At 36.6% G+C, this 18608-nt stretch overlaps 1 protein-coding gene across 1 annotated transcript in view; it reads left to right on the forward strand.

Annotated features, from left to right (window-relative positions):
* Positions 1-18608, forward strand: part of Tacr3 (tachykinin receptor 3) — a 68126-nt gene that overhangs the window by 22995 nt on the left and 26523 nt on the right. The window contains exon 3 of the mRNA XM_057793783.1: positions 2021-2171. Coding sequence (XP_057649766.1) covers positions 2021-2171 — 151 coding nt within the window. The remainder of the gene's footprint in view (positions 1-2020; positions 2172-18608) is intronic.

Genomic DNA, 18608 nt, shown 5'->3' on the forward strand with positions numbered 1-18608 from the left:
TGGTTGGCCTTGAACTCCAAGGGATATGCCCGCCTCTACCTCCCAAGGGGTCAAAGAACTATGCAGCCATGCCTGGCCTGCAGTCACCTCTTCTGGAGTTATTTTATCCAACTCTTCTCTCCCAGAAGTCCAGACGTATTTTTTAAGGGAATAAGAAATAGTTTATTCTGGAGCCATTTTAAGTGACCATGACCCATGAACACAGATTTAGGATACTCTAAATTCTATATTCCAATGTGGAAGAAGCTCCATTAAGTTTTACGGAACAGAAAAGGGTACAAATCAAGACAACTTTAAAATACATTGGTGGGTATATCAGAGAGAAGGATACAATAAGGTGGGGGGAGCTTTTCTATAGGCCTAAGATGCTATCTGACAACATCCTTAGCTTTCAGGACGGTGGAAGCTAGTAGTCTGCTAAGTTAAAATAGATCCCAACTCATCTTCATCTACTGGTAAAAAGGTATCAGATCAGACAGAGATGGGCAAGGAATGCCTGAGCTGGAGGACTAGAACTAGTGCAAGATCAGGCATGACTTCTTTTAGAAAGCTCCATTTCCAGTTTTCTCTCTTGGCCAAGTGGTAGGTTCTACTAAAGAGAAAGCAGGTATGGTTATTAATCTGTGCCATAACTACCTATTATTATGAATAATCCTACCTAGAGCATATTATTATTCTGAATCACTTCCCCATTGATTTTAAACCAGTACTTAGCTACCAGGATGAAGATAGGCAAGGAGGTTGAAGATTTTTTGTATGGTGTCCTTCACTCACAGAATCAACTCACTTAGGCTCATAGGGGCTCACAGAAGCAGAGCTGACAACTAGGTAGCCTGCATGGGACTTCCCATGTAACAAAAGCATGCTGTGTTTGTGTTACAGTTGTATAGCTTGGTTCTTGTGGTACTCCTGACAGCAGGGACAGGGGGTGTTTCCAATGCTTTTCCAGGCTTTTGGGACCCTTCTTCTCATACTGGGTTGCTTTTCCCAGCCTTACGATATAGGGAGGTGTTTAGTCTTGCCACAACTTGACATGCCATGTTTTGTTGATACTCATGGGGAGATCTGCCCTTTCCTGAACAGAAACAGAAAAGAGGATTGGAGGGTGGGAACAGAGGAAGGATGGGGGAGGGGCTGGGAGAAATGGAGGGAAGGGAAATTGTGGCTGGGATGTAAAATAAATAAATTTTTTAAAAAAAGATTTATTTTAGAAAACAAACCACAGTTATAAACTCATTAATTAATTTAAAGTCTTCAAAAGACAGTAGAAACCACATAAAATGTGCAAATTTGTGTATGAGCCGGAATATTATATATTATGCTTCTCTTTCTCCCTAATGACATCCTTGTTGCTTTGATGGAAAAGTACGGAATCATAAAATTAAATTTGGCAATTTGTAAAGCTGTGTGTTTATCACGCACAACGAGTTTGTTATCTGAGTTAATAAGGCAATCAAACGTACCATGACTGTGGAGACATGCGTGCAATGTTTTCACAGGGTTTTTCTTTTGGAAATCAAAAGAAGTGCACAATGTGGCTCAGAGTGCCGCTTTTCATGCAGAATAAAAAGTATTTTATGAATGTCTGATGTCACCCAAATAAATAGAATAGTCTCTTGTGGAATAAAATACATATCATGGCTGACGTATTCTTTCCTTCACCCTTTCCTTTGAGGATTCACCTAAATAGTTTAGTTCAGCAATTACTAAACAAAGGACAACAGAGTGGGGGTATCACCCTTGGTTCTAAGTGAAGGGAATGTGTATAAATTAAGAGAAGACTTCATTTATAAATTTTCATTAATAAGCTACAGGTTGGAAATGAGCAATTAAAACATTTGATACATGACCCTAGGCTACAATGCTCATATGATATTTTCATACGTTTGTGAAATGAAAACAGCGATAAGATGAAAGTAACTTTTTGCTTTTGTATTGTGATTTAAAGTTCAACAAATTCAACGTCCCATATGTCTCATTCCAGGAGTCTTCAGCATCATGTGTGTGTATCTCTCTGCAGGTACCACATCATCGTCATCATCCTGGTGTACTGTTTCCCATTGCTCATTATGGGTGTCACCTACACCATAGTTGGAATTACTCTCTGGGGAGGAGAGATCCCAGGAGACACCTGTGACAAGTACCATGAGCAGCTGAAGGCGAAGCGAAAGGTACTGTCCCACCTAACTGCACCTAACTGGTGCAGACTGGGTCCCTTCTGAGAGGGAAGGGAGAACCGTTTCAACCTTTCCAAATGCCTTATGTGTTCTTTTTACACAATCTTTTCGTTGTTGCTGGCCTCCTGCGGACCTTGGCCCTGAACGTCTGCGCAAGTCTGTCTGCAGTACACGTTACATCCTTAAGGACAAGCTGTTTTGTCGCTCACCTTTGTGGCTCGTTCTTAGTTACTTTCCCGAAACTGTCAAAGTTTTCTTTTTTTTTTTTTTTTTTTTTTGGTTTTTCGAGACAGGGTTTCTCTGTGGCTTTGGAGCCTGTCCTGGAACTAGCTTCGTAGACCAGGCTGGTCTCGAACTCACAGAGATCCGCCTGCCTCTGCCTCCCGAGTGCTGGGATTAAAGGCGTGCGACACCATCAGTTTTCTTTAGATTGAATCTAGCTGATTTTTATTTCTGCACGTGTAGCTGCTTTTTATGGTGCTCAACCAGAGCTTCTCTGCTGTACTCTGAAATCTGCTCAAACTTGCCTTTATTCCCCGAGTGGCACAGCTCGCTAAAAGTTAGAATAATGGAATTTTCTCCTCCACCCTGTCTCCCGTCCCTCACTCTTCTACTCCCTTCTTCTCCCTCTTCCCCTCCCCCTTCTTTCTCCTCCCCTCCCTCTGTCCCTCCTTCTCTTCTCTTTCCCTTCTTTCTCCTTTGTTTGTTCCTTCCTTTTATCAACAACCTTATACATTTGTTTAAGGAATGAGTATTTCGTTAGTGGTATTATACACGTCACTGAATGACTTGAAAAATTTGTTTCTTGATCATCCACATTAAATATTAAAATTACTCAGAAATAGGTTTTTGGCATCATTTGATGAACATGTCGAACATTGTTATTTATTTCTTTTAGGACAGGTGAATCTGTTTATTGGAATATTACCTATCTTATGAGAATCCCTTTAAAATCTTGCTATCTTAAAACGTCTTATCTACTACTGTCTCATAAAAAAAAATCAGTCCAAGTTTTAAAATATCCTGTAACAAATGACTCCATTTTGACACCACATCCTTTACTGACAAATGATGCCAAACAAGACACATCACATTAATATACACAATCTTTTATATTTAAAATTAGAAAGTAAGACCGATCTATTTCTGACTAACTACAGATATGAAATATATATAATTTATTTTTCTGTTTTTGAAAAAAATTTCATCTTAAAAATTATATGTAAAAACAAACTATCCCTATAACATCTGAGAAAAAACTAAGACAGGAAATGTTTCAACAGTATGCTCATTTTACATATATCTTGATTTCCTTTGAAATCTGTCATTATTATTACTATCATCATCATTATAATTATCATCAGTATTGGGGAATACCACTGTGTCACAGGCTCTGTATAGGAGTTTAGAGAACAACTTTCAAGAAATCCGAGTGTATTATTATTACATATTTTAATTACTTCATATATATGTAATATTTTTCTAGGAAAATTTCATACTTGTTCTTTTATTTTTTAATATAAAGTCTTACTGAGAACAAAACCAAGAGGAAATTTGTCTTTTTTTCCCCTTTACCATTACTGGTAAAAATAAGATATAAATGTTCCTTCAGTTTCATTGTCTACACTTAGTAGTTGGTACAATACCAACCAAGTCTGGAACATGACTTTTCTAGAATATTTTAGAAAAAAAAGGGCACTTAAAAGTTATGATTCATTTATCTATCTCTGACTGAAAAATGTAAAATAATATCCCAATTGTACGTATTTCGTAGTCATATCTCATCTCAACCCTAGATTTCTTCACAGTTTATCCATGCTTCTAACTCTGTACAGTAATCCTCATTTTATCTAAATTTTGAAGTACAGACATTTCTTCATTTCTTCTTGTTTTAAAAATAGCAGCTGAATTAATTTTTCTGACACATAATAAATGTGTATATATTTGTGTATATAAATGTGACTGACTTCTAAAAACATATATAGAAATAAACACACCTTAAATATACTTAAATAAAATTAGCTAGCAGGCATGTTGGTACCTGTAATCTCAGCACTTAAAAAGCTAATGTCAGGAGACAGAAAATTCAATGCCAGTCTTGTCTACAATGAGTTCAAAGACAGAAAAAATTTCAAAAGAGAGACTAAGCCATTCTTTCCATTTCTGTCTCTCCTATAATCTTTCGAGTTGTGCGTAAGACATTATATATTTAATCCTTTGAAGGAAAGCCAATACATTGACTTTCTAAGTTTATGGGACCTAGTATGTTCGATACTTTAAATGGACAAGAAACTTTTAGGTAAATTGTAAAACCATCCCCTCTCAGTTTTTACATATATATTACCTAAAGATAAATTTTTAGAACACTGGCTGTAATCAGCTGCAGGTAGAAGCCATTAGTCTTGGGAAACAAAGTAACACCCTCCCCCCAGAAACAACACATCACAAACATTATAGTGTTGACTCAAAATTGGTCTATGCTTCATGGACGTATGAAATTTAAAAAGATAGAGGGGCACAGCAATGTCAGAATCTTCACCATCATGACTGCCTAAAAATGACCTAAACAAGCACAATGAAAATAGATATGCTAAGCGACGGGCGGAAAGCCCAAGAGAGCTCAGCGCCTGAAAGAGGAGAAATAGTCTTGCCCCTGGAAGAGCACATCAATTGATCATCCCATACCAAATGATCAGCCCTAAAAACATAAAAATAACATTCTACAGACTGAACACACATGCACGTGCGCGCGCACACCCACACCCACACATGCATACACACATACAACAATTAATGAAAAAGACCATGAATTTGCAGGAGAGAAAAGAGGTATGTATGGGAGAGTTTGGAAGTAGAAAAGGGAAGAAGGAATGTATGTATTATATTAATCTCAAAAAATAAAAGACATAATAAAAAGAAGACACAAAAAAGAGCTGAAGAGCACTCTATATTACTGTCCCAATAGTTGAATCACATATGAAAAACTGGACTTTAATGGAATAAAAATGTATGATCAACACAACACATTAATAAACCTTTTTATGTATATTTTACAGTTTCAAAGAAAGTGATATATTTTATAATGTAATTAGTATGTCTCTAATTATAGTAAATAGTCTGATTTAAAATTTTGTATGTTACACACATATTGGACTCCAGCACTTCAAGGAAAAGGATACTCAGCCAGGTGCAAAATATAAATATCAAACATGTAACAGAATTGCCAAAGTTGACTGCATTTCTTTTTCTGTTTTACCCTCAATGTCTATTGGTTAAAAATCCCATCAAAGTTCTTTTTTGAGGAATACAGACTATTTTGAACTCTACTATGATATATAATATTCAATTTAAAACTGAGGTGACATTTTTATAAAGTCTTAAGGGATATGGTTTTCTTGCTGTAGGGCCTTTTGTCAATATGCCATAGGACTACTTCAATCCTATTGTGAGAATAATATACTACCTGGAAAAGTAAACTGAACCTTGTCTACTTTCTTTGACTAACTGGAAGACAGAATCATAGATTTTTGGCCACTGAAAATATTAACTAAAATTTCATGTATGAAAACTATTAAAAGTACTTAACTCCAACATAATTCACATCATAAGTACATAACTAAGCTAAAAAAATTATCTCTGTGCTACACGTGTGTATGTTTGTTTGAGTGTGAGTGTGTGCACCTTGTATGTGCATTGTGACAGTAGAGGTTGAGACCACATCTCTTTTTCTATTACTCTTCACCTTATTTTGGGAGAGACAGAACCAGGAACACTGATTAACTAGACTGTCAGTTATCCAGTGAATCCTAGGATTCTCTTGCCTCTGTTGCCCAAATCTAGGATTACGGATGGCACATCCACTCAATCCCTTAAGCAGATTGTGGAGCACATTCACCTGGTCCCTTAAGTGGATGGTGGAGCTCATCCACCTGACCCCTTATGTGGATGGTGGAGATCCAAACACAGATCTTCAAGCTTGTGCAAGAAGCACTTCACCTGCTGAGCCATTGTCCAGGCTCTTGGAAGTTTATTTTTTGATTTAATAAAACAACACATGGAAAGTTAGATATTAAAGGTCTAGTTCTCAAACCACAACATGACTTAAAAGAAGTGTTAGCATTCTCGAATTCTAGTTCATAAGTAGGATCTAGAATGATATATCCAGTAGAATACTACAGTTTCAGAAATCCTCTAATAATTCATTTGGCCTTGTGTAAAAAATATGGAAGGCAACTAACATCTCATATTTAGAGTGTTTTTTGTAAATAAATGAAATATGAGATTTAATCTTTTGAGCGTCATCATAGTTTTATTCAAGTATCTCTAAAACAATCATGGAGATTGTCTCAGAGTCATTTGTAATGTTTCATTTTTCTGACTTGAGATCTTATCTGTGACTAGCTAAATCCCTGAGGCTAAAATTGAATTTATTCACTTTGGAAATAGAGATGCTTATTTCCAATCTTTCTCACATAATATTTTCATAAATAAACCCTACCTTTTCTCTCTAATTTGAATAAGAAAAAATGTATTGACATTTTCCTATATGTGACTTTAAGACACTTGGCAGTGTCCCATAACACACATGTGACTGAGACAGAGGAATCCTCCTGGCATCTTAGAATTACTGTTTAGAACATTATGATAATTAGCATTGTGCATCCAGGACCCTTGAGACTTAGCATCCCAAGGTTCTATACCTGGTACCTTTTGCACATCACTTAGTGCAAGCTGACATTCCCTTCTAATGCTATGTTGTTCTCTTCTCTATGTACACAAACTGAATGCACATGCAGAACTCATATTCATATATAACTATCTGGTTCTAGTTATTTTTTCTGTTAACTGAATGAGAAATTTTAGGATTCCTATAGATTTTTATCAAGACAGAGTCAAGACAAAAGATATTGGTTTTGCAGACCCTAAGGTTTCAATAAATGAATTTTAACAAGAATAGAAAGGGGAAATGCCCTGAGACATCTTTTGACCATAGGGGCAAAGGCAGCAACCTTGGGAACGGGTATATTTTACACTTTTCAAATCTAGTGGTACCATCTCTTGCTCTTACTTTAGAAAATACCCATTCAAGTACGTTGAGCAAAGAAAGTGAAAGCGCATTTCTCTCTCCACATTTTAATTCCCAAGTCATGTTTTATGCTGTTAAATTGAACTTTGTCCTAATAGTTTTTGTCTTTTAACTCCCCAGAAATAACACTGAAAGTAACAAAGTGTACTTGTACTATCAAAAAGAGAACTCCCCGCACATTGTCATCTGCAGTACAATGTAGCTCGTTTTTTCACACTTTGAGGGCAGCCACCCAGCTCCCAAATAAATATACAGAGTCTTATTCTTACTTATGAATGTCTGGCCTTCGTTTGGCTTGTTCCTAGCAAGCTTTTCTTAAATTATCGCATCTACACTTTTCCTCTGGGCTTTTATCTTTCCCTCTTCTATCTACCCTTTTTCCTTCTTACTCCATGGCTGGTTGTGTGTCTGGATGGCTGGGCCCCTGGTGTTCTCCTCTCCTCCTTTTCTCGATCCTCCCTCTTCTCTCTTTTCTTGGGCCTAGCTTTCTCCTCCTATTTATTTTCTCTGCCTGCCAGTCTTGCCTATCCCTCTCCTCCCTAGCTATTAGCCGTTCAGCTCTTTATTACACCAATCAGGTGTTTTAGGCAAGCAAAGTAACACAGCTTTACAGAGTTAAAGAAATGCAATATAAAAAGAAGGTAACACATCTTTGCACCATTACACAAATATTCCACAGCATAAGCAAATGTAATACATCTTATGCTAATATTCCACAACAGGAGAGAGAGAAATTGAGCAACTGCTGAAATGCTGGCTTTGTGAATATGCGAGCATCTTTTTATCTGGGTTTTAGCAGTCAGTTCAGTTCTCTATACTTCCATTTATTTACTGTAAATCAGAAAAAAAAAACACTCTATAGACTGAATCTATGGCTTAGAGTATAAAGATACTTGCCACCAAATTTGCCAAGCTCAGCTGGATCCCATAAGAGAAACAATTTCCACAAGTTGTTCTCTGATCACACATGCAATATCATATAAAAAACTGGGCAAATACTCACACAATAAATAAGCTAAATATAATAAAAAGAACTTTTAGGCTATGGTGGTTTCCCAGATCCTACTTGTGTTAATATCCTAAAGAGTCCCAAGTGTTATGCCTCACAGCTGTGGTGTGCCTGTGTTGATAACTGTCTTACATTTCTATACCTTCATGACACATTCCTCCTTATGGCCATGCATTTTTATGCAAAAGTTTGTTAAAATATCTTGTTATTTTTATTATTTTTTCTTTACAGCAAACATTGTTTTCTGAATATATTTTCTACTTTGTCATTCCCCACTGGACCCTGACAAATTGTAGGAATATCCTTTATTATTTTTAATAATACAAGGATATGTCATGAAATACTGTATGTCGTAAGTTTTAATCATATATATATATATAAAATCATATAAGTTTGTACAACTATTTTAAGAGTAAATTTTCTAGGAAAATGAAATTGAGAGATGAAAGATAACTTTTGAAGTTTCTACCTTGTTTCAAAATGTTTCCAACAACAAGAGTAAATATCATAGAAATTTTAGATAGAAAATAATGATAATTTATCAAGTATTTTTCACTCAGTTTTTTATTTTGTTTGGACTGAAGAATCAGTCAGCAATGTTGGAATATATTTGCTTCACATCTTTCCGAAAGTATGCAAATAATTTAATCCAGCAGAGAAAGATGAAACATGCAGTTGGTTCTTTTAAAACTGCGTTCTTTCAGTGGAAAAGAACCAAAAACAAAGCCACATACATCTAAAGCTTCTGGTAGGACTGAATCTCATTACCACTCTGTGTTTTTAATTGAGACAATGAAACTTCAGGATAAATAGCTGTCTGTGCACTCTGCTAGTTTCCTCTGCTGTGCTTCATGCTACAGGATGAGATCAGAGAATGCTTGGCCGCTGTGCTGTGCATTGATAGCCAGCACCACACGTCTGAATCTTTTGATTGACTAATCTCCCAGACATCCTTGGCTGGCAGTGGGAAAGACTCATCTTGGAAAGCCTGGAAACATTTCTGTGTTTCCTTCAGGTTTTCCATTAAGCCTTGAGAAATAAAAGTGTTTACTCCTTTATTTAAAAAATAAGAAAGGGTACCTCTACTAATAAAAGATGCATATAGGTCTTGACTTCTTAACAGTGATGTGAAAAGATTTCCAGAGATTATTCGTGGTATCTCACATCTCACAATTACAAGTTCAGGGAAGGCAGAGTCAGATCCAGGCATCATGTATTTCTATCAAAAAAAATCTTAACACATGAGATATATAAAACTTCAGGATATGCTGTAACTGAACACAATGTGTTCTTGTGATGATAAATGAAAATTAAATATAAGCATACATAAGACATTAAAAAACTAGTAGAGAGTGATTCATTATCTGCTGTAACATGCAAGAACACAGAAGTTATTCCCAAAGCAATACTCCCCTTGGACAAAGAAAACATTTACATGGAGACTGGCCTATTCCTAAGCATGCTCACTTTAAGATCATGGAAATTAAAGTGCTAAGAAGGTAAGTAGGATTAATGGCTTATTAATATAAAGAGTCAGCACTTAAAAGTGCCTGCCTCACGTAACGGCTAGCAGTAAGTCCTGGGTCATTTTATTCCCCATCCTTGAGCAGGTCATGGATAGTTATCATTCCTATGGGAGGGATAACCTGCCTCTGGACGATGGGCATGGTTGTGATAGGGATACCCTGCCTCTGGATAATGGGGATTCTATGGTTACCCTACCTATGGATGACAGGCATGCTCTGTCTTTCTAGTCAGAGGACTGAAATCAAGTTGATACTGACTTGGAAGCCTACCAACTAACTTTCCTAGTGCTGGAAAGTGCTATCTCTTATTGGAGGAGCAAAATAAACATTATACAGCAGATAAATTTTCTACCTGATTTCAGCTAGTAGTTAACCCTTGAAAAGGCTAGATTTGAGATTAAAGCTGGGGCAATTAAAAATAGATTGGTGCTACTGAGAAATTTACATTAATGAAAAATTTTATTAATAAAATATATTAATTATAAGTCTAAACATATAAATGATAAATATATCAAAATTATAAAATAGTTGTAATCCTTAGAATGTATTTTGCATGTGTTTATATGGATGAACATATTCATTTTATCTCTTCATGTATGCTTGTGTTCATATATTGTTTGCATGGTACCAAATAGGCTTATAGGTAAGTGAGCATACACATAAATTAAAAGTTAAATTAATCCAAATACTTATAGTCTATATGATTTAAAAATATTTGACAAATAAGTTAACTTAGACTTTTTGGGAGAAAAAGGATTGATGTGCATGGAAGCTCGCAGTTTTAATCTCAGCACTCAGGAAGCAGAAGTAGGCAGATCTCCATGAGTTCAAGGTCAGCATGGTCTCCATAGTGAGATCAAGGTTAGCCAGGACTACATAGAGAGGCCCTATCTCAAAAAAAAAATAATCTCCTGAAAACATTGTGATTTTATATGTACATCTGACCTGTTGTGTCCAGAAAATACCTTTTCCTTGTAGCTTGGCTGTGCGTTTTGGGGATTATAATATAGCTATATCATTTCACCCATCCCTCTCCTCCCTCCAAATTCTACCATGTATCCCCTCTTGTTCTCTTTCAAATTTATGGCCTCTGCTTTCATTAATCGTTATTACATATCACGTTCACATTTGTTAGCATTTGTTTTGCCTGAGTTGTTGGGCAGTATATCTGGGGTATATCTCTTTATTAGATATTTAAGTTATTCTGTTCATATCTTTCCATGTATCCAGATAGGAGATCACATCATTTAGAGAAAGAGAAAGGTCTTTTCATAGTAGTTAAAAGAATAATCTTAAGTCTTATTGAGCGGGACTCGTGTAGAGTTCATTTGTTAATGGTTAGGCATACGTCTCGTTATTTAGTTGAGAAACATCTCACACTGTGACTGTTTCTTTTTGGCTATCTGTGTAAGGAATCAAGGGTCAGCAGAGGTCGGACTCCAGGTGTTCGGGCCCTGCTCATTAAAGTGTGGAATTCTCCAGCAGTGCTGTGATGCCTTAAGAAAGTCTGCAGCCAGGGTCTGCAAGGGTTAACTGTCTCAGAGTAGAAAGCTCAAAGACAACAGAAGCCTTGCTCTGAGGCCAAGGAAGCTCAGCACAGCCATTTGTCTCACAGTGACATCCACAATTAACCCTAGCTTCTTAAGTTTTAAAGAGGGAGCCACATATAATGGCACACTGTAGTCTTATGTTGCTGACATATGGCTGATAATTCAAAACTGTCTTTCTCTTCCTCCTTCAAAATTGCTATTAAAAAATTTAAGACCACATTGGAACATGTAATTTCATATACAAAAAGCTATTAATATGTTATGTAAAATATGCTCCATTAATGATTTTTCCTTGGGAAAATGATTAGGTCTAAATTGGAAATTTCTTAAAATGTTTTAAAATATAAATAAAAATAAAAATGAATCAAAGTAAGGCCAGAAGGACAAGCAAATAGTGAGGAAAAATGTAAAGTGAGTCAAAGAACAAAAATATGTATTTTTAGCAAAGCAATGTTCACAAATACACTTTATACCAATTTTTGTCATAAAATAAAAGTTTTGTTTTAAAAAAGAAACAAGGTTTACAGCAATACAATTTGATTTATAAAAAATGATGATAATTAGCTAGCCCTGGAGACTTTTCATTTCTGAGTGCTTCCGTCCCTTACATCGTGAGACAGTCACGACTTCACTCCCAGTTGCTGGTGTTCCCCTTGGCTGACAAGCAGCTAGAAGAAGCAGTATCCGATCCAGATATTTGGTCCAGTACCCAGAACTCCCCATCAGACAATAAAACTTTGCTTCACAATTAATGAGATTTTTCTCCTGCCTGTGTCATAAGAACTTCTAATACATCATTTCCCAGAACTCTGGGACTAGGCAAATTCAAACAAAATGGGTATTCAGAAAAACCCTGCAATAAATGCTAAATGTATGGTTGTCAGCAAGAATAATTTTCTAATTAATAGCGCACATCGAGTTGATTATACAGTCGTTTCTTTCTACTGATGCGAAAAGCTCCAGATCCTTCAGAACTTTGACAAAAATGCTGAAATAATAACCAAACTTAAAACACTCGAATTAAAAAAAGGGAAGACATTGACTTGCTGTCCAGATTCCAGAAATGCCTTCTTGTGATTCATGGTGCTGGTACAATGCAGGGACAGAGATCGTTTCTCTCCACTGTACCAGTCTTGCAGTTTACAGTGAAGCACAAAACAGAGTCTAAAGCTGTGAGGCAGCTAATGGACTCTCCTGTGAGAAAAGGGACCCAGGTTGACCCAATTATATCAGGTTTTCTTTTTCTCCATCATATAGGGTGAATTTTTAATACCTTTTTCTTAAGATAAGCTCTAACTTCTGCATGCCTGCTAAATATGCCAATTTTGTTTTGGGTTATAAGGAGAGGCAAAAATTTGGTAGTTGAAGGAAATATTCCCCTTTAGAATTTAAAATATGTCCTCTGTCCTGCCAGGGCTCCAGTCCAGTCCTTTGGGTATGATATCACTCTTTACAGTATGTCTCTTATCTCAGTGGAATTAAATAGCATATAGGAAAGAAAGATTTGGTTATGAAAAAATTGCATGGACAATTGTTAAATGTTCCCACAGTTTATTAAACTTACAATAAAAAGTTAATCTCCAGATTCATATTATTCCTATGTATTCAAAATGGCAATGGACTGGCTTTGATTTCATAGGCAATAGGTGCGATTTCCTTAACGTTAGGAATAAAATGAACGTTGCCTGCAACAAGCAGACACCAGTCACATACGTAAGTCTACCTTGGCCTAGTTGCATCAAAACCTCATAAATATTGGTTAAAATTTTATCTATTGCCCTAAATTACCACTAAAGTTTTACAAAAGTTCACATCTATTTGCATGGTTTGTTTGTAAAATTCTGATAGCTGAGATGTTTCCCTTGCCCCTTAATTAAAAACTAATATTTCTTATATTTATGGATATGTTTTGGTGTTTGACCTCTGTATATTTAAGGAAAGATTAAATTGAGCTAATGACATATCTACTTCGCTACTTTATTACTTTCTTCTTTGGATTCTTAGCAATTTTTAAAAGTGCAGTATAATCTCACTATAGTCACGGGCTGCACAATAGACACTAAAAATATATTTTTCTATCTAATTGAAACTTGTGCCTTGACAAACAAGCTGGTTTCCCGGCCCTTCTCACCTCCATTAACAACTACTCTACTCTTAACTTCTACAGGTTTAACTTTTGCGCGCACAGTAAGATCATATGATATTTATCTTTCTGGGTCTTGCTTATTTAACTTAGTACAGTATGCAATAGTTTAATCCATATTTTCTAAAATAGCAAACATATTTCTTTCAACAGGGTAAAAGTACTCCATTGAGTAAGTGTATTACATTTTTAAAACCATTCATCCAGTTAATGATTGACTTAATTAATGTTGACTCCTGATCGTGACTGTTGGACAATGTTACAATGTAGGAATTCCGAGAATGCTAATTTGAGGGCTGGAGAGATGGCTCAGAGGTTAAGGACACTGACTGTTCTTCCAGAGGTCCTGAGTTCAATTCCCAGCAACCACATGGTGGCTCACAACCATCTAAAATGAGATCCGGTGCCCTCTTCTGACATGCAGGCATACATGGAGGCAGAACACTGTATTGTATAACTTTGGATATGTATATATATATATATATATATATATGTATGTTTGTGCGTATATATTTACACATGTATGTGTGTATACATATCTCCAGAAGTGAAATTGCTATGATACTACTAACTCTAGTTTAGGGAAGCACCAGTATACCATTTTCTATAACGGTATACAAATGGGCATTCTTGCTGTTAGCATACAGGGCTTGACTTATTTCCACATTGTTAATTTTAATCTTTCTGTAATAACAAATGAGGGTCATAGCTCACTTTGGGTCCGTGTCACATTCACTGGTGATTAGTGATGCAGTACATTGTAAGTGAAAAAAACCTAGGGGCATCATAAAACTTGATAAGAAATTAGATCAATCATAACCAGAGACTTGAATAAAAACAAATATATGTGTGAATAGAGTGTATAATGAGCTCAGAAATAAACCCACGCCTTTATCATCAATTGATTTCCATGAGGAAAATAATGTTCTTTTCAAAACTGACTGATGAAATTTTATCCACAATCCAAAAAGCAAAACAAAAACCCTGGACCCTTTCACAAAATTAACTGAAAAAAAATCAACTCAAAATGGACCAGAAATGTAAGCACAGGGCTTGAAACTAAATCTACTGAAAGAATTTGTAGCAAGGAATCTTTGGACAGTTATTTGGATAACGACTTTTTATTTTCTTCTAAAAATATGTGAAATAAAACCAAAAATGGTCAAGAAGGAGTTCACTGAACTAAAGAAGCTCCTGCACAAAGAAGAAAGGGGAGATGAAAACTTACACACTGGGTGGACAGATTCCCATACTACAGAGATGAAATTTACACACTGGGACGGATTCACATACTACACACCTTGTAGCCAATTCACATTTGAAAGATGGTAGGATCTCAAACCAGTCAATAACAATTTGGCAAATTTCAGCTGAAAACTTGGAGAAAGGCATGAATAGATATTTCTTAAAAGAATGCATCTAAATGGGCAAAGATATAAAATGTACATGTTTCCACTAATCTTGAGGAAATGATATTCTTCTCTAGTCTTGATAGTCTATGGATCATGTTTTTCAACCAAATTGACTTTGTTTTTGTTAATTTATTTGTTATTGCTTTATAAATAATACCATTCAAAATTTCCACTTCCTCCCCTCCTCCCACTTCCCTCCCATTCCCCCACTCACCCTTTCCCCTCCCCCCAGTCCTAAGAGAGGGCAGGGTACCCTGCCCTGTGAGAAGTCCAAGGCCCTCCCTCCTCCATCAAGGCTTAGGGAGGTATGCATCCAAATAGAATAGGATCCCAAAAAGCCAGTGCATGCAGTAGAGACAAATCCCACTGTCATTATCATTGGCTTCTCACTCTGCCCCAATTTGAGTGAGTGTCCAGTTTGATCCCATGCTCTTTCAGTCCCAGTCCAGCTGGCTTTGGTGAGCTCCCATTACATCAGGCACACTGTCTCAGTGGTGGACCAAACCCTCAAGGTCCTGACTTCCTTGCTCATATTCTCCCTCCTTATGCTCTTCAACTGGACCTGGGGAGCTCAGTCCAGTCCTTCCATGTGGATCTTTGTGTCTATCTCCATCTGTTGCCAGACAAAGGTTTTATGGTGATATTCAAGATAGTCACCAGTCTGACTACAGGACAAGGCTAGTTCAGGTACCCTATCCTCCACTGCCCAGGGTCCTAGCTGGTGGGAATGCAAACTTGTGCAACCACTTTGGAAATCAGTGTGGCAGTTTCTCAGAAAATTGTGAGACAACCTTCCTCAGGATCCAGCAATACCACTCTTGGGAATATACCCAAGAGATGCCCAATCATACTACAAAAGCATTTGTTCAGCTATGTTCACAGCAGCATTATTTGTAATAGCCAGAACCTGGAAACAACCTAGATGCCCCTCAATAGAAGAATGGATAAAGAAAGTGTGGCACATCTACACAGTAGAATACTACTCAGCCGTAAAAACAATGACATCTTGAATTTTGCATGCAAATGGATGGAAGTAGAAAACACTATCCTCAGTGAGAGAACCCAGACCCAAAAATACGAATATGATATGTACTCACTCATTAGTAGATTCTAGCCATAAACAAAGTACATGGAGCCTATAGTTTGCGATCCTAGAAAAGCTAAGTAATGAGGTGAACCCAAAGAAAAACATATATTTATCCTCCTGGAAATTGGGAGCAGACAAGATCTCCAGGCAAAAGTTGGGAGCATGGGGGTGGGAGTGGGGTGGGGTGAAGGGGAGAGGGGGAGAGAGAAGTGAGAAGGGGAGGGTTGGGGAGAGCTTGGGTGAGTGGGACGGTTGAGATGGAGGAAGGACCAAATTGATTTTGAAGTAATCTTTTTTATTTAAAGAAAGGAACCATTGTGACTTCCTTCAATTTCTGATACCAGACACACACATCTGCTCAGTGTCACACATTAGAGAGAACATGAGCTATGAGTCAGGCAGGATGGCTTCATACTGAATCTTAATCTCTCACCCTCTATTTCTTATTTATAAAATTCTGAAGTGTTCTTTTGCTTACTATTTTTACAACGGTATATGAACAAAATGTGCAAAGCGTTTGATACCTAATGTTCATAATATAGGAATTTTGTCTATCTGCTCCTTGTTTGTTCTGTGAAACAAAAATAAACCCGATTATGATTTTTAACTAAAATCATAGTGCAGAGCCATCCATGTAGCTAGCTGCTCTTGCAGGCTTTGTTCCTGTGCCACATGAGCAGAGCTAGATCTTCAGCTGCACTTGGGGGTTTATTTCTGTGCCACATGGGGTACTTCATTTTGTGGTTTAAGTAGATTAAGCATCTGAATGCTAAGAGTCAAATGAGAAAAGCAATGGTATTATTTTTATTTTAGATATATCTTATTACATGGGTTTTTAAAAAGCCACAGACTGCTGAGTTAAGATTCAAAATTTTAACTAAAGGAATCTCTCCATAAATACTACTCTTAACTTCCTTTATGCTGCCTTCAATGATAATGATCTTTCTATATCTTTCTCAGTGGGTAAAGTTGAGAGAGCAATTGTTTATTTATTTCTTTAGTTACTAATAAAATTACGAGTTTGTTACTTCTTTTAGCCTATAAATACAAGTGACAACATTTTTTCTCTTCAATTTCTATTACATCTTTCCCCACTCTTACAACTAGTCCAATATAACCGGGGAAAAGGAGAAAAAATGTACCACTGTTGACTTACATTTGGAAAATATTCCATATACATGATAGTATGAAAGACAAAAAGAAGAGGAATAAGAGAAATATTGATCCTTAAAGTATTGACATGTACTGTGCCAAGGCATGGTGTTTTATGTAGCAAGTATGTCTTAATTCGTCACATGAAGGTTCATGTATGGATTCATATATAGTGTATGTAATATATTTTGTGCACATAGAAGTCTACCTAATGACAAAACAAAGATGATTGTCTGCAACTAGCTCAAAACCTATAATTTAAAAAGATTACCAATGGGACAAAACCGGTCTCGCTGAACATAATGGACAATGAGGACTACTGAGAACTGAAGAACAATGGCAATGGGTTCTTGATCCTATTGCACGTAATGGCTTTGTGGGAGCCCAGGTAGTTTGGATGCTCACCTTAATAGACCTGGATGGAGGTGGGTGGTCCTTGGACCTCCCACAGGGCAGAGAAACCTGCTTGCTCTTTGGGCTGAGGAGGAAGGAAGACTTGATTGGGGGAGGGGGAGGGAATGGGAGGTGGTGGCGGGGAAGAGGCAGAAATCTTTAATAATTAAATAAATTAATTAATAAAAAAAAGGAAAAAAAAAAGAAAAAAAATTACTTCACCCAACTGCTGACTGAGATAAACCTAGCACACAGGATGCACCACAAAAGACCTGATTAACAGCACCCCAAACAGCAGGAAGCAAAAAAAAAAAAAAAGATTACCAATACTGTAACCCATTTCTTAATTTTTAGATTTTTAATTATTTTATTCATTTTTAGATAATATAACTACTTCATTTGTTTCTTCTGTTTCTTTCTCCAAAACCTCCCGTAAACTCCTCCTTGATCCTTTTCAAAGTCATGACCTCTTTTTTCATTAATTGTTGTTACATGCATACATATATATTCCTAAATACATAAATAAAACCCACTCACTCTATATAACATTACTTGTTTGTGTATGTTTATAGGCTAGTCATTTCTTAGTGGATAACCAATTGGTGAGCTCTTCCTGACTTTACCATCACATTAATGATCTCAGTTATATAAAGACATACATATTTAGAAAGTTGAATACGGACAAGGTAAACACAAATGTGGAAAACTTTTAATAAGGTCATGATTTGATGGCTGTTTAGATATAGTCGCTAAGAGAGGAAAGGAAAATATTCTCTTTTACTGTTCGATTGTTAATAAAATGGACACACCACTCACTGAAACAAAGTAGAAAGTCGGAATCAGGTCGGTGGCCGATACCTGCAATCTCAGCATTTAGGAGGACGAGAGAAGAAACTTAATTTCCTGAGCTACATAAAGCCGGGAGACATAGAAATAGAGATAGATAGAGGAGGAGGGAAGGAGGGAGAAAGAGAGAGAGGAAGGGAAGAAAAGAGAGTAAAAAGAGGAAGAGATACAGAGACAGAGGAAGAGAGAGAGAGAGAGAGAGAGAGAGAGAGAGAGAGAGAGAGAGA

Source organism: Chionomys nivalis, chromosome 18 (assembly GCF_950005125.1).
Source record: "Chionomys nivalis chromosome 18, mChiNiv1.1, whole genome shotgun sequence".
Classification (NCBI taxonomy): Eukaryota; Metazoa; Chordata; class Mammalia; order Rodentia; family Cricetidae; genus Chionomys; species Chionomys nivalis.